General features: G+C 43.3%; 1 protein-coding gene across 5 annotated transcripts in view; it reads right to left on the reverse strand.

Annotated features, from left to right (window-relative positions):
- The window catches only part of PDE4C (phosphodiesterase 4C), a 1,152,632-nt gene that overhangs the window by 160,930 nt on the left and 967,910 nt on the right, over window positions 1–23,792 (reverse strand). Inside the window, exon 1 of one of the 5 annotated variants that reach the window (XM_044305742.1) lies at window positions 16,641–17,064. The exons of the other annotated variants lie outside the window; for them this stretch is intronic. Within the exon in view, the coding sequence (XP_044161677.1) occupies window positions 16,641–16,687 (47 nt within the window). The 5' untranslated portion in view covers window positions 16,688–17,064. Of the gene's footprint in view, window positions 1–16,640; window positions 17,065–23,792 lie in introns of those variants that run through there. 5 annotated transcript variants of the gene reach the window in all.

Raw genomic sequence — 23,792 nt, forward strand, 5'->3', positions numbered from 1 at the left:
TGTCCTAAACATACAATGATATGCTGTGGTTCCCATGCTACTTTGTGCACCAAAACAATAGCATTCCTGCGAGACTACAGAAAGTCAATGAACATGAATAAAGCTGGCCATACATATTTGATGTGTATTGCCTGAAACGACTGGGATGTGGGTTCAGCAGACCATCTGATGTGTATGGTGGTCTCCCAACGCTCTCCGGACAGCTGATGATGGAGGAGATAAGGAGGAGGCAGGTTGAATTCAATCACCTATCCTTTGTTAGTGGGGAGATAAGCAGCTGTTCTGCAGCAGCTTTCTCCCCTCTCCTCATCACTACATATGCATGCTTAGCTATGCCGAGCATGCAAATGTATGGGAGGATAGGGAGAGAAAGCTCTCAGCTAAGGCTACTTTCACACTAGCGTTGTTTTAATCCGGCGTTCAATTCCGACACCAGAACTGCCCGCCGGATCCGGAAAAACGTGTGAAAACGGATTACATTTGAATCCTGATCAGGCTTTCGATCACAATGGAAAAATGCATTGGAAAAAACGGATCCGCCATTTATGGACTTTAACTTTTTTTTCACATTTTTCGGGTTTAACATGCAAAAGCCGGATCCGTTTTGACTGAACACACGGGGCCGGATCCGGCGTTAATGCAAGTCAATGGGAAAAAAGCCTGATCAGGCGTTCAGTCAAAGTGTTCAGGCTTTTTGGCCGGAGGTAAAAATACTGCATGCTACGTTTTTCTGAAAAGCCTGATCAGTCAAAAAGACTGAACTGAAGACATCCTGATGCATCCTGAAGGACTGACTCTCCATTCAGAATGCATTAGGATAAAACTGATCAGTTCTTTTCCGGATTTGAGCCCCTAGGACGGAACTCAGCGCCGGAAAAGAAAAACGCTAGTGTGAAAGTACCCTTAACCAGTGTTCAGCCGGCTATTTCAGGTGTGGTCAGCTTAAATGAAAAGAACAAAACATCATAGGTAAAGAATCTGTGAATATGAAGTAAAACATTTATTGTGCTTCAATTTTCTTACTTGCTACTATAGTTTTCATTTACATGATCTTATTTTTTTTAATGGGAGGCAGGGGAGAAACTATATTTAAAAAAAAGGTCACAAAATGAACCTGTAGAATGTGGGCCATGTGCAATCAAGGGGATTTGGCAGGACCTTGCAGAAATGAAATACAGATGGAACTAAAAGAAAAGCTGGCAATATGTTAATACTTTAAAAAGAAAGCCATGTTGGTTCAGTTCCACAATATATGGTGGCATCAGGTATGATACCACAAATTACTGTAACAGTAAAGAGGACCTGTCACTTCTCCTGACATGCCTGTTTTACTTATTACTAGCAATCCCGATGTAATAATTCTGATGCATCTACTGTTATCATGCAATGTTGTGGCATTCCTTTATTATTCCTGCTAGAAGTTATGAATTAATTGCCAGCATTAATTGCAATGAAGGTCTATCTGCCTGTTACTAGTTGGGATTGGTCCCTGTGCAGTATCCCACATGTCAAAGCTCCTACTCCTAGGGACCCTATCCAATTGTCCTGTGAGACTATCACTCCAGAGAGATCATCAGAAATCAAGAACACTGTTTCCAAGAAGCTTCATTGTACAAAGACTGCAGAGTCATCAGAAAAATTACTGCTGCAGATGAGGGGCTACAGCTGAGACACCCATCACCTAGCTAACAACCAGGCCAAACAAACATCAAGCCTATAACTCACAGTGGACACCTATATACACAAGTGCCTGCTAGTGCCAATTAATTGCCACAAAACCAGCCACCATAACTCCTCATCTGGTGTCTGGACTTAATACTGATGGATATGCCACAAGTTATACTTTGCACTAAGTAAAGAGAGACTTCTGGCCTGATTCTTCAAACTACCTTTTTCTACTGAACCGATCCCCAGGGAGCAACGTCCTGATGGAGTACATTGTGACACACCTGATCAAGGCCACTGCCACTTTCAGCCTCTGCACCTGCTCCTCATGGGCTCGCTGCACTTGCACACTGTAACACGGGCAGCACTGATTGGATAGTGTCGACTGTGTAGAGACACTCCCCCCCAACTGGTAACATCTGAAGTACCCCACAGCTGGGGGTATATGCAGCAATACTTGTTATGTACAGCAATACCTGTTTATTATTTATCTTTATATGTAAAATTGTGAAAGGGGGTTATTTGATTTTTTCAATATTTTTTTACATAACTCTCAGCCCCCTTAGGGAGCTAGAGCCTTAGATTTCGCTGATAGCTTATCCCATAGACCATGATACAGAACTATTATGGTCTTTGAGATTATGTTGCTCTGCCTGCTGAGCCATTCCTTGTGCGTGGCTTTACAGGCAGTTTACCATGTGGTGGCTCTGATCAGAAGGCAGAGGGAGCCCCCTCTAATTAAATGACCGCATTTGGCATAATCGCTGATTCGGGTCATTGTGGCCAGGTGCTTGCTGTATTCTACAGCTGGCACTGGCTATGTATGGAGCAGGCTGAGCACAATCATGTATAGGTACGTCATTGTGGCTGAAGGGGTTAATTCCTGTACTACCCTAGACCACCAGAGAAGCAGCCATTAAATAGGTTGTCTAATTTCATGATTTTTTTTTTAAAACAGCTTACAACAGTATAAAACACTAAAAGCAGAAGTACTCACATTTCCCAATTGCTCCTGTAGTAATGCAACTGGAGTTCCCTGCTGGCATATATTTTCTTCCTGCACCAAGGATGATGTACCAACACAACATGTGACTGCTGCAACCAATCAGAGGCTGCAGCGGTTAACTTAGTGTTGTAGTCACCACTACAGCCAGTGATTGGCTGTAGTACTCTCTATGAAGGGGATTAGTAAGGAAACACTCAAGGAGTGGCACTGCTGGATGACTTGGAACAAGCTCGACTGTTCCAACTGATCAAACACTTATCTTGTGGATTGTTTATAAGTTGTTATTCTGGGACAATACTTTAATAATGTGGAATGTCATGTTTCTCAAGATGTTGTGCCTCTGCTCAACAGGCAAAAACTCTAGTGTTGGGCAAGCATGCTCGGCCGAACACTAATTTTACTCGAGCATCGCGATGTTCAGCCGAATACAGCGTGTGCTCGAGTGCGATGCTTGATTCTCCTCCCCGCACATTTGTTGGCTGCTATGCAGCCAATAAATGTGCAGATAAGTACTGCCATAGCCATGTTGGCTACTGGCATTACAGTGATTGGCTGGCCGGAACGTGTCATCGGGTGCTATATAGCACCTGATAACACGTGTTTAGGTCAGTCTTAGTCAGGGAGAGCTGGAGAGCAGAAGGAAGAGATAGTGTAGGGAGTGAAATAGGAATATTTTAACTTTTATACTTGCTATAGACCCAAAAGTCCTTTTAAGGACTATTGTTGTGCGTGGCAGCAATATATATTTTTAGCGCAACCTGCGCTAAATTGCTAAAACTTGTTAAGAGACCCAAAAGTCCTTTTAAGGATTATAGTTGTATCTGGCAGCAACATATATTTTTAGCGCAACCTGCGCTAAATAGCTTTCGAATGTTTGGCCGCTGCAGACAGTTATCTGCACTACATCTCCTGTCTAATGTGTACACAGCCTAAAAATATCTGTGACATCCAGTGTACTTTTTCCGTAGACAGTGTCCGCTGCGGACAGTTACATTACCTGAGCTACATCTCCAACATAACGTTAGCCCATCCGAAATATCAGTGACATTCAGTGTAATTTTTTTTTCGCCGCTGGTGACAGCGACATTATCTGCGCTACATCTCCTGTGTAACATGTGCACAGCCTAAAAATATCTGTGACATCCAGTGTACTTTTTCTGTAGACAATGTCTGCTGCGGACAGTTACATTACCTACGCTACATTTCCTGTATAACGTTTGTGTATCCGAAATTTCTGTGACATTCAGTCTAATTTTTTCACTGCTGGTGGCAAAGACATTACCTGTGCTACATCTCCTGTATAACATTTGCCCATCCTAAATATCAGTGACATTAATTCAGTGTAATTTTTTATTAGGCACTGGTAACAGCAACATTACTTGCGCTATACCTCCTGTATAACGTTTGTGCATCCTAAATATATCAGTGACATGCATTCAGTGTAATTTTTTATTAGGCGGTGGTGACAGCGACATTACTTGCGCTATACCTCCTATTTAACGTGTGTACGCATCCTAAAAATATCGGTGACATTCTGTGTACCTTATTTGCGCATATATTTACAAAACCTGCGCTACTGTACGTGTGAAATACTTGCAAGCATATATATCATTTAATATGTGCAAGGCGAGCAGTAAGGGACGGGGAAGTGGCCGTCGGTTAAGCACCACCCTGTATTCCACAAAGTATAGTCTCAGTAGCCAAGAGTCTGTTCAACAGAATCCTCACCCTGATACTCCTTCCACCCACCAAACAAGTGATCCCACACTCGGATATTCTAAGGAGCTGTTTTCATCACCATTCCTTAATTTGGGCCATGAGGAGATCTTGTGCCCCGATTCCCAAACTCTGGAGCATCCACAGTCAGAAGAAGATGACGGTAGGGAACGGCAATTAGTGTTTCACGAGGTGGATGATGATGATGAGACACAGTTGCCAATAAGTCAACCGCTGGACGATGAAGTCACTGACCCGTAATTACCGTAAAAGGATGAATTGCTCCTTCCAACCAATGCCGACATTCTTCGAACGCCAACTTAATGGCCAGCAATTCCCTATTCCCCACATCATAATTCCTTTCAGCAGTCAAACGTTTTTTAGAGAAAAATGCACATGCGCGCCATTTACTGGGTGAAGGACCCTGCGACAATATTGCTTCTACCCCAACCTCTGACGCGTCAACCTCAACAATAAATGGCTGAGACACGTCCGGTTGCACCAGAATAGGGGCCGAAGCAAAACATCACAGCAGAAAAGGCCTGTAATGCTGCATCAGACCAGATAGAAATATCAGCACTCTTCCTAGTCATGTCTGTTAAAGGTTTAACCACCGATGAATAGTTCAAGATAAATTTACGGTAGTAGTTGGTAAACCCCAAAAACAGCATAAACGCTTTCAGTCCAACACAGCACGGACCTTCTCGGGATCCATATGAAAACCGGAGGATGAGAGCAGGTAACCCAGAAATTGCACTTCCTGTACAGCAATTACACACTTTTCCATCTTAGCATACAACTTATTCTCTCTTAGGATCTGTAACACCTGTTTCACATGATCCTGATGAGTCTCCATATTAGGCAAATAAATTAGTATGTCATCAAGGTATACAACGACAAACCTCCCCACCAGATGATGAAAGAGGTCATTGACAGTGTTGAAAAACCGCAGGAGCATTGGTTAACCCAAAGGGCATGACCAGGTTTTCAAAATGACCCTCAGGGGTATTAAATGCGGTCTTCCACTCATCCCTCTCCTTGATCCTTACCAGATTATATGCCCCCCTCAGATCCAATTTAGAGAACACCTTGGCACCAACAATCTGACTAAACAAATCCGGAATCAAAGGAAGGGGGTAAGGATCACGGACGGTAATACGATTGAGCTCACAGAAGTCCAGACATGGTCTCAGGGTACAAAGAAAAATCCAGCAGCCACTGGGGACTTGGATGGTCTAATATGTCCCTTTGCCAAACTCTCGGTGATATACTCTCGCATAGCCTTTCTTTCGGGTTCCGAAAGATTATACAACCGAGATTTGGGCAATTTAGCTCCGGGAAAAAGATTGACGGGACAGTCATACTCCCGATGCGGAGGCAACTCCTGATTACCACTCTCAGAAAACACATCAGAAAATTCAGAAATGAACGAGGGTACAGTTTTAGTGGTAACCATAGAGAACGATGCATTAAGACACTTGTCCATGCAAAAATCACTCCACTCAAGAATCTGTCTCGCTTGCCAATCGATGTTAGGGTTATATTTGCTTAACCATGGTAAGCCCAACACCAACGGAGCAAGCAGACCCTCCAACACATAACAGGAGATAGATTCCTGATGCAAATCACCCACTCTTAAATGAATGTCATTCACTACCTGCGACAGGCATTTTGGGGCGAGAGGTGCTGAGTCAATTGCAAAGACAGAATACTATTCTCTAATGCATTAGTAGTCAACCCGTGAATGCGTACAAACTGTCCATCAATCAAGGTAACTCCTGCCCCACTGTCGATAAAAGCTTCGATTTTTACAGTTTTGGACTCTAGCGCCACCTCGGCTGACAGGAGAAAACGGGTACTACCAGTAAAAGACAAAAGTAGGTTTTCTTGCTGCCCACCCACACTACCAATAGTAATTTGGGGATTAAACTTTTTTTTTCCTTTGGTTTACACCTTGATGCTGTAAGTACGGACAAATATTCACAAAATGTCCCTTCTTGCCACAACAAAAGCAGACTCCTTTCACATGACCCAAGCTTTTGCCAGTAGTTACAGGAGTAGCTCCTCCTAACTGCATAAGCTCATCACAAGGCACAACCACCCGAGTCTCTCCACCATAAGTGTCAAAGGAAGCAGTACCCTTATTGGACAGTACGTTCTGAAGGTAAGGACCCCTAGATCTCTCCCTCAGGCGTCTATCAAGACGTACAGCAAGGGACATAGCTGCTTCCAATGACTCAGGATTTTCATGAAAAGCCAATGCGTCCTGCAGTCTCTCAGAGAGACCCTGGCAGAATTGGCTACGGAGAGCAGAATCGTTTCACTCTGTATCCGTAGCCCATCTCCTAAATTCAGAGCAAAAGGTCTCCGCAGAACATTCTCCCTGCCGCAAACCCCGTAATTTGGTCTCGGCCTGAGAGATCCGATCTGGGTCATCATAGATAAGACCGAAGGCTCTAAAGAATTCATCTACCGACTGGAGGGACAGTGATCCGGTCGGCAGAGAAAAAGCCCATAATTGGGCGTCCTCTTTAAGTAATGAAATAATCATACCCACAAGTTGACACTCATCACCAGAAGAGTATGGATGAAACCTAAAGTATAATTTACATGACTCCCTGAACCGGATGAAATTGTCACTACCCCCGGAAAACCTCTCAGAGAGAGCTACCTTCGGTTCAGGGCAGGCCTGGAACCCACCACCAGAACCAGCAGCCTGTGGGCTCTGAATCTGCAAAACCATTGCACGAGTTCTGCTACCTCCAAAATCAGATTCTGCATCTGTTCGATCAGTGCAGTCATAGCATCCATAGCTGTACAGATCAGAACAAAAAATGGCGGTATGGGCTCTGGATAATGTCACGGATGTAGTAGGGGAGAACACCAAAAGACAACAAGACGGAAGGGAAAAGACACTAGGCCTCAGCGCTAGGGAAGGAAAAGGGTCACCACCTATGAAACCCTGCTCCTGGCCCTAACTCCTATCCGTATGGGCACCTCTCGATGGTAGAGATGCCCATACACAGGAACTTAGAAAACCCTGGTGGCCCTCAGATGCCATAGACTTAATGACAGGGCAGAGACAACCCGCTCCTTCCCTGGTGAAGGAACCAGCTGAACTCACTGAGGCCTAGTAAACAACGGGGGGGGGGGGGGGGGGGAGAATACAAAACAGAACAAGCGGAACACTTAACTTCTAAGGATAATGGATGATCAGGACTTTAACTAGAACCAGACTCCAGCTCTTCCAACACCAAATGAAGCTATCCAGAACAAGGAGTGATGGGTCAAGTCAAACTAAATAGGGGGAGGCAAAGGTCACATGATCCACACCTGAATAGGAGGTGTGGACATACAAGCAACACACAGACAAAGTGAAACCAAAAGATGCTGTCAGATCACTAATGAGCAGATAATCTTTCAGACCTTCTTAAACCTGTCACCGGTGTGACATTAGGCTTGTGAACACTGAGGCTTTCCACAGCCTGATGGCGGCGGCTGTCCCGCGGTACTCTGTTCCCAGCCTTACACCTGTTTTTCATGGTGTGCAGTCCCAGCCTTACACTAGCATGTGTCCCATAACATCACCTGTGCCCTGACCAACGCAATTATTGGGAAGGTCCACTTAACGACTGACACATGAACAAGTGCTTTTGGCCAGGGACGCTACATTTCCCTGACGGCACACCGGGTGAACATTGTGTAGGCCAGGAGCGAGTAGTACCCTGGGATGCAACAGGTGCTACCAACGTCAACAATTGCGGGCGCTACTTCTGTCAGGGTTTTCGCCGCCACCTACGTTAGTGGCTGCAACCCCCTTCTCCTCCTCTGCCTCCTCCTCCACTTCCACCTCTGAATTGTCATCTTGCAGCACCAGTCAGCCACCAGTCAGTCGCTGGAAGCAATGTAGCACTGCAGTGGGGAAGCAGCAACAGGCCGTGCTTAAACTGATCTGCTTAGGTGACAAACAACACACCGCCGCAAAGCTGTGGCAGGGGATAAGGGACCAGACTGAGCTGTGGCTCTCGCCACTCAACCTACAACCAGGCATGGTTGTGTTCTGATACTGGCCGTAACTTGGTGGCGGCTTTGGAGCTCGGCAAGCTCACACACATACCATGCCTAGCCACGTGTTCAACCTAGTGGTTCAGCCGTTTCTCAAAACCTACCCCAATTTGCCTGAGCTACTAGTGAAGGTGCGCCACGTGTATGCCCATTTCCGCAAGTCATCGATGGCTTCCGCCAGTGCTGCAGCAGTGCTTGCAATTGCCAGCTCACCGACTGTTGTGCAATGTGAGCACACGCTGGAACTCGACGTTCCACATGTAGGCCAGGATTTGTGAGCAGCAGAGGGCAGTAGTGAAATACCAGCTGCAACATAGTCGTTGCCTTTCCAGTCAGCTTCCGCTCTTTACAAGCGACGAGTGGGCATTAATGTCTGACATCTGTGAGGTTTTACGCAACTTTGAGGAATCAACACAGATGGTGAGCGGTGATAACGCTATTATCAGCGTAACCATCCCACTTCTATGTCTACTCAAACACTTACTGCTCACAATTAAGGTGAACACTTTGCATGTGGAAGAGCTGGAAATGGGGGAAGAAAGTACACAGGGTGATAGCCAGGCCACCCTTAGTTCATCTTCTCAGCGCGAATTGGATGATGATGAGGAGGAGCAGGAGACAATTGCCTCCGCTACAGAGGGTAGTACCCATGTAAGTTTTATTCCATCTATTCAGCGTGGATGGGTAGAAGAGGAGGAAGAGGATGAGGAGATTGAGAGTCATCCTCCTGATGAGGACAGCAAAGTCTTATCTGTTGGGACTCTGGCACACATGGCTGACTTTATGTTAGGCTGCCTTTCTTGTGACCCTCGCGTTGTACGCATTTTAGCCAACACGGATTACTGGTTGTTCACCCTTCTCGACCCCTGCTACAAAGAGAACTTCTCATCTCTCATTCCTGTGGTGGAGAGGATGAGCAAAATGGTGCAATACCAGAAGTTTCTTGTGGAAAAATTACTCGCTGGCTGCAGGAACGTAGTTCCTTGGCCAACTGAGGTGGGGAGATGAGGGGAACACACAGCAGTTCCAACAGAGGCAGATCAACACTTTCCAAGGCATGGGACAGTTTTATGACACCCCGTCAGCACCCTCAACCTGATGCACGGCCTAGAGTCATAAGGAGGGAAAATTTTTGGAAGATGGTGAAGGAGTACGTAGCAGACAGTGTCAGCGCCCTCAGTGATCCCTGTGTGCCTTACAACTATTGGGTGTCCAAGCTGGACACGTGGCACGAACTGGCGCTCTACGCCTTGGAGGTTCTGACCTGCCCCGCTGCCAGCGTTTTGTTAGAGCGTGTATTTAGTGCTGCTGGGGGCATAGTAACTGATAAGTGCACCCGCCCGCCAACTGAAAATGCTGACCGGTTGACTCTTATAAAAATGAACAAGGCCTGGATTGCCCCTGACTTCTCTACTCCACCAGAGGAAAGCGGCTGAACATAAAGGCACTCTAATTCATAAAGGCACTGTATTCCCATGCACCCCTTCCACCACTAAAAAGGGTATATGGTTCAATCTCCCTTTTGTCGTCCTCTTCCTCCATCATATCAACATGCTTATTAGGCTGCCCTAGCTCCTAATGTTTTAGAGGGTCAGCACAGCAGCGGGCCCTCACCCATGTTTTAGAGGGTCACCAGCAGGCCCTCACCCATAATGTTTTAGAGGATCAGCTCAGCAGCAGACCCTCACCCCTAAATTTTTAGATGGTCAACTCGGCAGCAGGCCCTCGCCCACAATTTTTTTTAGATGGTCAGCTCGGTAGCAGACCCTCGCTACAATTTTTTTTTAGATGGTCAGCTCTGCAGCAGGCCCTTACCGGTAAGGTTTTAGATGGTCAGCTCAGCAGCAGACCCCCACTCCTAATGTTTTAGATGGTCAGATCAGCAGCAGGCCCTCGCCCATAATGTTTTAGAGGTTCACCAGCAGGCCCTTGCTCCTAATGTTTTTGAGGGTCACCAGCAGGCCATCAATCATTATGTTTATGATGCCCTCTTTTATGTGTAATAAAGGGTGTATTGGAGTTACGGTTCCTTTTCCCTTAGTGGCTTTATGAGTGTAGGAGTCCCACTACCTGAACAATTGTACCACAATGTGAATGAGGCCCTCCTTTATGTGATATACAGGTTGTATCGGAGTGCCTCTTCCTTGAAATTTTTGGCAGCACTTGCCTTTTATATACAATTAAATGAATGTTTCCTAACAATTTTTCCTCTAAAATCAATTTTATCTTCGGTTTGGTGCGTATTATTGTCAGTCTATAAAAGTGGCATACTACTCAGACAACATAGTTTCCAGCAGCGACCTCGGGGTCCAAGATACATCCAAACGTCCTCCTCATGCTGTACCATTTCACCGGTGTTTCTATCAATTTCTGACCTTTTAATATGAACCAGACACCTGGTGCCTGGTTTAATGCTCGGGTTCTCCCATTGACTTCCATTGTGCTTGGGTGCCCGGTAGAGGTTTTCTACTCGAGCACCCGAGCACTTTGGTGCTCGACCAAACTTTATTAAACTCATTTAAGCTGCTGAAAGAAGGCCAATCAAATTGCATTGAACTGCTCATAGACTATTCAAACATGAAAAGCAAAACCTCCAAATTAACTATGCCCAAAATCTGCAGAAAGTCAACTTCTCCAAACAATTGTGCCACAGACTGTGCTGTGGACAGTAAAAGTTCAGTTCAGATCGTTTTGTTTTTCATCATTTCAAGACCAGGCCCACATTTACTCTGCCCACCCCCTTCCTCCTGACCAAGCACATGGTCTGTTTTTTTTTTTTTGCTTTGTTTTTAGTATTTACATCTCTGAAAGCCATAACTTTTTATTCCTGTTGGGCTTTATTTTTGACATATTTATTTATTAATTTTTGGATATATATTTTTTTATAGCCATAAAAATGTAAAAAAAAAAAGGGAAATAACACTGTCACATGGTTTTATTATTATGTTAATAGCACAACGTGCAACTAAAACATTTTTTTTTAATTATGCCCAACTTCCATAATGGTCATTTTGAAATATGGGATGTATGGGTTGTTGTCACTAAGGACAGGACTAGAAGCTGTGTAGTGGCTGTTTTTATTTATTTTATCATTATTTTTTTATTTGACACTTTCTGCCCCATAAGGTCAAGCAAGACCTTTGGGGGACATTTAGCATACATTTTTTTTTTGCTGATTTCTCCTGTAACTTAGGCTGACAAATTAGCCCCAGTTACAGAGGGAATACAGCAACCAGAGAGCATGTATATTGCCGTACAACCTCACTGCAGAGCTGATCTAGGTCTGTTATGCTCACACAGATACCCGGCCCCAGCGATCACATGACTTCTGGGATCGAAATAGAAAGGGGCTTTGCGGCTAACTGAACTCTATAAACAACGCTCATCAAATGATCTGAAGTTAAACAACCTGTTTAAAGGTGGATTTAGACGCACAAATTATCGTCCAGATTATCGGGAAAGAAGGTTCCTGTCAATGGTCATTCCCGATCATTTGGCTGTCTAAATGTGCCTCGATTCGTTCATCGAGTGATCCTGTCGCTGGTGCAGGCACCACCAATCATGGCTTCTGAGCTCTATACCAATCCCCCGTCTTCTGCAGAAGTCTCCTTCACTGAACGAGCAGCTGACTGTCGGGAAGGAACACTTCCTTCCCGACAATCGGCCACTCAGTTGGCCCATCTAAATCCACCTTAAGACTGAACTCTTCAACTACAGATATCAAAACAAAAAAACGTTTTGAGAAAAAAAAGGAGATGAATCTTGACAAAATCACACCTTGCCAACTTAAAAATAAGGAAGGTTGATTATTCCTGGGAAGCTAACTCACTTTTTCCAAATGGACTGGGCTGGGTTGGAAGTAGATAGATAGATAGATAGATGACAATGTTTCTTTGAGGCATAGGAAAAGCTTTATAGGGGTTGTCTGGGTTTCTTACCTGCACGCTGTCTCCCTTCTAGTGATGGTGCAGTGTAATTACAGCTTCATCACCCTTTTAATTAAATGGAATGATCAGATGTAATTACTCTGCACTGCTGTTACTAATGGGAGGATGTGGGTAAATATTGAAGTGGACACAGCCCTCTCATGAGTGCCGTGGTACCTTCAAACATCTGATCAGTCGGACCCCTGCAGATCTGATATTGATGACCTATCCCAAATATAGGTCATCAATATCTGTAGCCTAGATAACCCCTTTAAGCCACTCACGCGGTCAGTAAACCAAAACCAGGGAGTGAGACCTAGTATAATGTAAAGATCTGTTCCTCTTCTGTGTTCTGTACTCACTCCTGGTTTTAGTTTAGTGGAATAAGTGGTCTTATTCAGATATTACTCAACAGAATACGGAACAAGATAAGACAATATTACCATGTAAACACATGGCATTTGAATGGCCAAAAGAATTGGAAAGTGACCCCCCTGTATAAGTGTGTGAGTTTTTGATCTGTGTCATTCCTTCCTGGAGTTGATGGCGACGTCTGCCAGAACTTTATCTTACACAGCAGCTGGTACTGCATCTCCATGATCACAAATGTTGTGTTAGTCTTTCGTGTTATTGTTTTTCTTTTATTATAGTCATTTCTATCGTCAGTGTGCCAGATGACTATTAAAACTCTCACAGTCCATTTTTGTCATAATTGGTCAACATATTTCCTTTCCGTGGTGAAAATTCCATCATTACTCCAAACGTGACAACAGTTTGAAATGCCATGTCAAGTTTTGTTTCAAATTTTTATTTATTTTTTTATGAATAAAGCACAAGTTTAAAATAAATGAGGGTGGTCCGTTTATCCTTTGTGGTTATGTGGCAGATACAGAGAAGAGTACATTCTACTAAATTGCAATAGTCAGATTGTACATACCTTATCTATTGCTAGCATGATGTTAAAAATATGCTTAGCATTTTATATATACCACTATAATAGTCTGTCCACAATTCTGATGTCATGTAAGTTTTACAAATAACTACATGGTAACTGGAGAGCTGCCTTATCCTTTTGGAGCAGATAGTAAACTATACAAGCTGACTGATAAGGGACTTAGGAGCATTTAAGATAAGATAAACAAAGAATGAGCAGGACTCCTTGGGCCCAGTATATAGCACAGAAACAACACAACAAAACTGGTACAATTTAAACAGGGGCGTAGCTAAAGGCTCATGGGTCCTGGTGCAAGAGTTCATCTTGGGCCCCCCTTCCTCAGTGCTTTTTTGGCCAGGGGCAGGGGAGCACATTGCCTTCATGCTGCCTGAGGCAAAGATTGAAATGACCCCCCCCCCCCTTCCAAGCCAAATTCTTGACCTAATCCCTCCCCCCTAACCAGAGGTGTAACTTGACCAGTATGGCTTTCTATAATACTGGTGTCTTCTTATGTAGCACAAGGGTCTTTGGGCCCCCCTCAAGATCCTGGACCCCCTATAGCTATGCCCTTGAAATTACAGCAGGAGTAGCTCCAAAATAAAGCTAGATATACATTTTAGATGGCAGTGAGGTGATTTCTCATTTGGCCGATAGGTATTCCTCCCGACCCGATCATAGGGGAGGGAAGTAAGCCACTGCTAGACACTCCTGTGGTTGCAGCTTATCTCCTTGATGAAGAAAAGGATGGTACATGTTGAAATCAACTCAGTGCTTATTTCCACCCAACATCTGACATCTAGAGAAAGTGAGGACACCCCATACATACATGTTCGATGCTTGGCCGGTCCCATTAGCAGGTTTGGCTGAATTTAATGTAATGTGTTGGTTACCCCGTCTGTTTGCCTGAAAATTATTTCACTGACATAAATGAATTTTGATCAGGTTAGCTGAACATCCAGCATAATGATGACTGCTACTGGCTTATGTGCACAGTCACAATAAAGGTAGCCAGAAATATTAGATGACAGGACAAGCTGTTGCCATTAATACACTAGGCAAAGGTTGTGTCATATACAGTAGTGCCTACACAATCAACCAGCCAGTATACGGGACATATGAAGCACTGCATCCCTTATACATTAGTGACAACTATCACTGGGACAGCAAAATAAAAATGTTATCGGATAACTCTCCTCAGTTCCTATAGCACCATCTGGGAATTTATATTTGGTTGCTGGCTGATCCAGATGATCAGCTCCAAGCCTCCAACAGACCGATGACTTTTTACTACAGTTGGATCGCCATTCAATAATAGTTTGCCATAAACGGAAATTGTCATCATGTAGTCATGATCATTTTGAATTCCTGCCAAAACCTAGCTCAGTAGTTATAGTATATATAGTCATAAAATATCCGTATTAGCGGATAAGCTCTGAACAGCAGAACAGACTGTCCTAAATATCCCATGCCTGCTCCGTGGTTTTATGTCAATAGCATATTAAAGGGTTTTCCCAATGACTTAGGTATTGTTGGACTATCCTCATCAATATCACAATGGTGGGGGTACAACACCCCCACTGATCAGCAGTTTTGGGTAGCTTCTGGAAACTATACAGCAGACTGGAGGCACAGTCCACGTGAAGGGCTGAAACTCAGCTCCCATTCATTTGAATAGTTGCTGAGCAGCAGTATCCCAGCTCCTCCACAACACAATGGCCAGAACCCTGTGCTCCCAACTCCTTCCACTGTATAGTTTTTGGGGTTGGGTGCCGGATCCCCACCAATCTAAGTCCTATAAAACCCTTCACAAAATAAGGGCTTTTGTAAATAACAGCGTGTATTTGACTATAGAGTTTGCAGGTGAGAGTAAGTTGCTTCCACACTCTAAAAATATCTATGAAGCAATAACTATCCATGTCATTTTATGCCATGTTCTGTTAAAGCTCAAACATAAAACTTTAGTAACCACCTTTTCTGTGCAAAAAGTAATTGTATCTTTGTAATACTGCAAGGGCCACAAGCTCTTCATTTTCCTTTCTACGTCCCCATTGACTGGCCTGGAATATCTATGCTCTCAATGACCAAACATCTTCCCATGATAATGCATCAACAGTTTGGTTTGAAACGTTTCTACTAAATTGTTTCAGGAAACAGATGCAACTTCTGCTTCGGTGTCATCTTCAGGAGTATCTGGGTTGCGTCTGCCGTCTGTGACTGTTGGTATGCCTTTACTATACACAATAGTACATGTTACAACAACTTAAATGCAACATACACAAAGGAAACAAATAATGCAGGCAGTGACATGTCTTAAGGGTCAGGACCTCATTTCAAGCATTCTTGTGGCAGGGACATATCCAAAGGCACTCTTCCTAGCACTGACATTCACAGCAAACGGTTCGACATAAAATTTCTGTCACTGCACAACAGCCTGATAGAGATACATTACTGTGAGTTCAATATTTCCAGTGCAAAATGGGTAAATATTGTCAATTAAAATATCTGATTCATTATTAGTATTAATAACTAAGAGACAAAGTAAAAGCCACCAGACCGTTCACAAACTAAAGCCATCTACTATGGAAAAACATGATACATATATATTTCATTCTCAAGTTGGTAAAGCTTACGTATATGCACATTTACTGCCTACTGAGAGTTTCTACTGTACTGTATGCTATGTATCTGGGTAATTCATTAGAGTATGCAGATTACAATTTAAGGAATCGGAGTCATTACAATCCCAAATATGATGGAGAGATGGCGGCTCAGTGGTCAGCACTGGTGCCTTGCAGTCTGGGGTCCTAGGTTTGAAAATAACCAAGGACAACATCTGCATGGAGTTTGTATGTTCTCCCCGTGTTTGTGTGCGTTTCCTCCCGCACTCCAAAGACATACTGATGGGGACCTTAGATTGTGAGCCCCATTGCGGACAGCCTGATGCTAATGTCTGTAAAGTGCTGGGTAATATGTCAGCGATATAGAAGTGAGTAAAATAAATAAAATGAAAACCTATGGATGAATGCTCCATCAAATGCCTTATACTGGATAGTTACTGTGGAGGTATTGACTCAGTGCTTCTAGGGAGTAAACAGAGTTTCATACACGGCACACAATACTGACCGATAGGGACCATAATACAGTGTATAAGATGGTTGTGTACAGTATTGAAGTATGCAATGCATTCAGACATATCCTTCTAACTAGAGCTGCTTCTTCTACCTATACTCCTTATGTTCTTCAAACACCAGCAAAATAAAGAATCTCATTACAAAGAGAAGATAGGCTGTGCATCATACAGTATATAATTTCATCTTGGACGACCTACCATATACAAGAGTGCCTTCGTATTGGGAACCGGGTATATGATAGCATTCTCCGTTAGATTCTTGTACACTTTGGGACAGGGTGAAGAAGGTGTGCACTGGAATGTGCTACAGATAATCCATGAAGTATCCCATGAGTAGTAATCCAGAGCAGCAAATATCCACACGCTTATCTGAGAATCCAATATTGCTCCTTTGTGTGTCACACAATATGACTACATAGGTGGAAAGCAATCTGATTTTGAAATATTCTTATTTCCAGAAGTTTTAGAAACCATAGTAATCACTGTAGAGGAAGCTGATATAAAATTAAAGTGGAAGTCATTATTTCCACCATATCCTAACATTATTTTTCTGTGTAGTGCCCCAGGAAAGAATTTGGTTTGTTTTAAAATGCTGTAGGAAGTCTCTTCCAGTTCCTGTCCAGAACATGTGCGCTGCTCTCCATCAGTGGCGCTTTAAAGTGTTGCTTTGTTTTCATTCTCAAATCAGAGACTGGTACAATGCACTTTCTGTGTCTGCTGCCTGGGACTGTCCAAGTCACTCTCCTCCCTCTACACACCCACGGGGTGAATGCAAGTGCCCTCCCTTTACTCTGTCTCTCCCCCTCTTCTTGTCCTGTGTGGAGTGTCTTGATTGCTCTGCTAAAACCTGACACCATGTAGAAAGACGAAAGAAAACTTCCTTTCCTGTAGCTTTTCCATTGTTTCTGGATCCCTTAAAAGCAAACAGCACTAAAACCCTGCCCCAGCCCTGACAACAGAGCCACCACTTACATGGACTAGCATCTCAGTTGATTCTTAAGACTAATATTATATTCTCCTATTTTCTTTACAGAATGTGTTTTTCATTTTCTCCTGATTCTTATCATCGTCCTGTGGTCTACCTTACTTGGTCATCATCGCTTGCTAAGGAGTGAGCCTTCTTTTGCTATCAGATGAGGAAGCGTTCACACTCTTCTTTCACTTCCACTATGTATTTCTCACGTGTTACTTAAATCCTAACTAGCACACACTATATCTGAATTATTTCACAAGAGTACAACTAGGCTCAGATGCAGTATTCGCACTGTATTTTTATCCGTTAAGCTTTGAGTAGACCTTTAGTTGCACAAGGCACAAGTGGCATGAGGCATCGTCCAGAGCAGTGTTCCTCAACTCCAGTCCTCAGGGCCCACCTGTCAGTTATTTTTTAGGATCTCCTTAGTATTGAGCAAGTGATATAATTATTATCACTGTCAATGCATCAGGACTTACCATAGGTATTCATTCTGTAGGATATTCTCAAATCATGACCACCAGGTGGTCCTGAGGACTGGAGTTGAGAAACACTGGCCTAGAGCAGGGGTGCACAAGAGTGGTTCACAGGCGGCTCTTGATGCCTTTCTGTGTGTCCCCCAACCATCTGGTCACAGACATGCTTGTCTCTGTTTGGTGGCTACTCAATGCTCAGAGATGACAGCAGTGGCACAAAGCACGGAACCAGTAATATGCAAGTATTAATAGTGCACTGCGTAGCCATCCTTGGAATATATTGGCAGAATCTCTTGAAGTTTGTCCCACTCCAGAAAGGACTAGATATTTGAGGATCCATGCATGCCCTCCTCTACAGTGAGAATGAGTGAAGATAGGTGGGAGCCCAGGAATTAGAACAGTCACCTATTAGACATGTATGGTGCATATTTTCGATATGTCATGAATGTCTTAGATGGCAATATCCCCTTAAGTTTTACTGCGGCCCTTGTGGTTGGCTAAGGCTACTTTCACACTTGCGTTTTTACTGGATCCGGCAGGGTTCAGCAAAAACGCTTCCGTTACTAATAATACAACCATCTGCATCTGTTATGAACGGATCCGGTTGTATTATCTGTAACATTGCCAAGACGGATCCGTCATGAACTCCATTGAAAGTCAATGGAGGACGGATCCGTTTTCTATTGTAGCAGATTGTGTTAGAGAAAACGGATCCGTCCCCATTGATTTGCATTGGGGTTCATGCTGGATCCATCTTGCTCCGCATCCCAGGACGGAAAGCAAACTACAACATGTTGCGGTTTGCTCTCCGGTATGGGAACAGAATGCATTTTGGAACATTCCGTTCTGTTCAGTTCAGTTTTTTCCCCATTGACAATGAATGGGGACAAAACTGAAGCGTTTTTTTTTTTTTTCGGGTATTGAGACCTATGACGGATCTCAATACCGGAAAACTAAAACGCTAGTGTGAAAGTAGCCTTAATCTGATAATGTGGCCCTCAACCCAGAAAAGGTTGTGCATGCGTGGTTTAGAGTAATATCACATTTATTTAAAACCAATAAATACTGGACTGTTAAAAGCTATTGTTTCTTCCTTCTGTAACATAATCAAAGAACAAATAATACACAATTCATTTAGTTTAGGCCAAGATAATGACCTTTACATTTCTAACCCTTAAGCCTCATGCACTCGGCCGTTGTTTGGGTCCGCATCCGAGCCGCCGTTTTGGCGGCTCGGGTGCGGACCCATTCATTTCAAAGGAGCCGCAAAAGATGCGGACAGCACTCCGTGTGCTGTCCGCATCTGTGGCTCCTTTCCGCGGCCCCGCAAAAAAATATAACATGTCCTATTTTTGTCCGCGATTTGTCCGAGAATGGCTGCATGATTATGTATCAGCAGTGAAGAGCAATGACTCACTCTACAAGTTTATATGACTCAGAAAGTGCTGTATTTTGAGGCAACTACGTAAGATAATCACCTGTCTCAGAACACTTGAAATGTTATTTCCTCTGAGATAATTCCTACTGGCACAGGAAGCAGTTACACAGTTAGGACAGCTGAAAAAACGAGTCCATCAGGTTCAACCAAAGAATGAATAGGAAAGGACATGGAAGAAGGGAAGTTTAAAACTTTTCTCCCTCTTCATCCAAAGGAAGGTAAAAAAAAATTGTAATGCATGAACCAGGTTCTGGATCCCAGGTGGTGATCAGACCACATCAACATTCAGAACAACAATTCTATACATTTCCATTAACATCAAAGGGGTTTTCTGTCGATTGGCTATTTGAGAAGGCAGTAGCGCCACGGCATTCTCTCAGGTTTTCCTAGGCAGAGTAACAACACGTTCATGTGGCATAGGAGCAGCTCAGCCCCATTCAAGTGATACCAAGCACAGCCGCTACACAACGTATGGCACTGTCCTTGTTGAGCTGAAAGAAGACCGCGGCACTAACAGGAGAACCAGCGCCTTCTCAAACAGCGGATCGGACCATCTATATAAAAATCTCAGAAAACCCTTTTAATATTAGTCTGTTACTACAATTAACTACTGTGACCATGTCCTGAGGTAGACTATTCCACAGAGTCACAGCTCTTACAGTGCCGTCAGTATTCACCCCCTTGGAGCTTTTCCTTTTTTGTTGCATTACAACCTGGAATTAAAATGGATTTTTGGGGCTTTGTACTATTTGATTTACACAACATGGCTATCAATTTGAAGGTGCAAAATATGTTTTAGGGCTGTTTCACACGAGCGGATGCCGTGCGTGACATCCGCTGCGTGAATGATAGCCAAGACCCGATGCAGACAGCAGAGACACGGAGCAGTAACATGACTGATAATGCTCCGTGCCTCTCTGAGATCTTTTTACTACAAAATCACAATGACAACTTTATCTCACTGTGATTTTGTAGTAAAGAGATCACAGAGAGGCACGGAGCATTATCAGTCATGTTAATGCTCCGTGTCTCTGCTGTCCGCATCCGGTCTTGGCTGTAATTCACGGAGCGGATGTCACGCACGGCATCCGCTCGTGTGAAACAGCCCTTACTGTGACATGAACAGACAAAAAAAAATGGAGAACTTTAATGTGTTACACAGCATGGATCCACTTTTTGCTGTAATGCAAGTCTCTTGGGGTATGCATTGTATATAGTGATCTGTCAGATCAGCTAGACACTGGTATTGTTTGCCCATTCTTCCAGGCTAAGCTGCCTCAACGCCTTCAGGATAGATGGGCTGCCACAGATTCCAAGACATTTATAAGTTTCCACTTATCCCCTTCCGCCACCGTGATGTACTTGTACATCATAGTGACTGAGGGAATTTATAGAACGGGCTGCTGCGCTGAGCCTGCTCCATATTCTGCGGATGCCGGCTGTATAATACAGCATGCACCCAGCCGCAATGACACCGAAACCGGTCATTTAACCCTTCAGATGATGCGTTCAATAGCGATCTTGGCATCTGTGAGGTTAAGCAGAGGGATGCAGCTCCCTCTTCTTCCTATTGAAGTATTATTGCTCTGATTGGTTACCATGACAACCTTGGGCCTCCTGCCATGGTAATCTGCCTGCAAAGCTGTGCACGAGACACAGCTCAGCAGGTAGCGCCGCAGAATATTATTTACCATAATAGTTCTCTTTTATGGTGTGTGGGACAAGAGATCAGAAGTTCCTAGGTTCTAGCCCTCTAAGGGTACTTTCACACTAGCCTTTTTTTTTTTCCAGCACTGAGTTCCATTAAAAGGGCTCAATGCCGGAAAAAAACTGATCAGGTATATCCCCATGCATTCTCAATGGAGAGTAATCCCTTCAGGATGCATAAGGATGTCTTCCATTCAGCCATTTTGACTGATCAGGCAAAAGAGAAAACCGCAGAATGTTATCCACAGACCCCAAAAAAAAGGTGAAAAAAAGAATTTTGCCGGATAACAACGGAAAGACGGATCCGGCATTTCAATGCATTTTTTTGACTGATCAGGCATTTTTAAGACTGATCAGGATCAGTTGGCATACGTTTTGCCGGATCCGGTAGGCAGTTCCGGCGACGGAACTGCTTGCCGGATCACTCTGCTGCAAGTGTGAAAGTAGCCTTAGGGGGCTAAAAGTTAAAGAAAAAGAATAAAAGAAATATTAAAAGTTCAAATTACCCCCTTTCCCTATTTTACATATAAAGATAAACAATTAAAAAACTAAACATAACAGGTATTGCCACATCTGAAAATCACTTAACTAGTAAAATATAAAAATATTTTTCCTGAGTGGTGTACACCGTAATGGGAAAAAAAAACATGCGGTTTGACATTTCATGGTCACCTTATACCCCCCCCAAAGAATTGAATAACAGTAATGAAAAAGTTATATGTACCACAAAAACTGTACCAATAAAAACTAAAATAATAGTTTATCCCTCAAAAAACAAGCCCTTATACGGCTCTGCATATTGGAGATATAAAAAAGTTATGGCTGTCAGAAAATGGCGATGCAAAGAAAAAAAAAAAGTAGTGAAACAAAAAAAAATCTATACAAAGTTGGTATCGTATTGAGCCGCAGAGCCGCAGAATAAGGGCATCATGTTGATTTTAGTGCACATTGAATGCTGTAATATCAAAACCCAAAATACCTTGTCGGTATTGTGAGTTTTTTCATTTTCACCCAACAAAGATTTTTTTCCTGTTTCCCAATATAAGACATGATAACTTATTTGGTGCCATTAAAAATACAACTTATTACACAAAAAATAAGCCCTCATATGGCTATGTGAACGGAAAAATGAAAAATGTTATGGGTATTGGAATGAGGGGAGGGAAAAATTAAAATGGGATTAAATCACTTTAGTGAAGCTTTAGCAGGAGGTTTAGGGTCATTGTCCTGCTGGAAGGTGGACCTCGGTCCCAGGTTCTAATCTCTGGCAGACTGAAATAAGATTTCATCAAGAATTGCTCCGTTTTTTCAGATATCCATATTTCCCGTCAATCCTGAACAATTTTCTAGTCCCTGCCAATGACACTGCTACTGCCACCATGCTTCACTATGGGAATTATGTTCTTGGGGTGATGGGAAGTTTCAGGTCATATATAGTGTTTCTCATAATATTCAAAAAGTTTAATTTTAGTCTCATCTGGCAAGAGAACCTTCTTCCATGTGTTTAGGGAGTCTGTCACAAGGTGAAATGCAAATGTGATTTCTTGCATTTATTTTTAAAGAGGACCTGTCACTTCTCCTGACATATTTGGTTAGTGACTACATGCATTCCCCATGTAATAATAATTCTGCTGTCAGTGGCAGACTGTGCAGATAACACCCCAACTGGTAAAATCCAGTTGGACCGTTATTGCAGTCTATTGGCATTTTATTCCCTAAACTTCTAGTAGGAATAATAGAGGGATGGCACAACATAGTTATATGAGATGATGCTCCACAATTGTTATTACATTGGAACTGCAAGTAGTTACTAAAACAGACATGTCAAGATAGATAACAGGCCTTCCTTAAGCAAAGGATTTTTTGGCCACTCTTCCATAAAGCCCCACTCTCTGGCGTAGGGCTCATGCACACGAACATGGTTTGGTTCAGCATGATGCCACATTTTTTGTAGCTGGGATGCGAACCCATTCACTTCAATGGGGCTGCTGCTCTGTTCCGTGGGGCCACAAAAAAATATAGAACATGTCCTATTCGTGTCCGTTTTGTAGACAACAATAGGCATTTCTATCAATTTGTGGAATGCACACGGGCAGCATCCATGTTTTGCGGATCCACAATTTGTGGACCTTAAAACATGGTATGGTAGTATGCATTATAGTGTACCTACAGATACTGCCATCTCTGGACAGATACTGCCAGATACAGATCTTTGGAGCTTCTTCAGTGTTGTTATTGGTGATTAATGTCCTCCTTGATCGCTCTGAGAGTTTTGTTGAGTGGCCTTCTCTTGTCAGGTTTGTAGTTGTGCCATATTCTTTCCATTTTGTGATAATAAATTTAGTGTTGTTCTGTGGGACGTTCAAAAGTAGGGCTGGGACGGTTTGTGCCTTGACGAAACCTGGAGTTCACGCGGAAGACTGGCCAAATGCCAGCGGCATCCCTTTCTAGTCAAAGGTGCCTGTTTGAAAAAAGCATTAATCAATTGTGTGGCTTCTGATGTAAATTGGTTGGACCAAAGCTTATTTTGGAGTTTCACAGCAAGGGGTGAAATACATATGCACTCACAACTTACATTTTTTTTATTTCTATTGAGGTATTTTTTTCATTCCACTATAATAATTTTGGCTATTCTGTCAGATCTATTACGTAAAATCTAAGTTAAAATCCATTTTAATTCCAGGTTGCGATGAAACAAAACAGCAAAACAACCATGGATCGGTGGGGGTCAATACTTTCGCAAAGCACTGTATGGT

This window comes from Bufo gargarizans, chromosome 1 (assembly GCF_014858855.1).
Source record: "Bufo gargarizans isolate SCDJY-AF-19 chromosome 1, ASM1485885v1, whole genome shotgun sequence".
In the NCBI taxonomy this organism is placed as follows: Eukaryota; Metazoa; Chordata; class Amphibia; order Anura; family Bufonidae; genus Bufo; species Bufo gargarizans.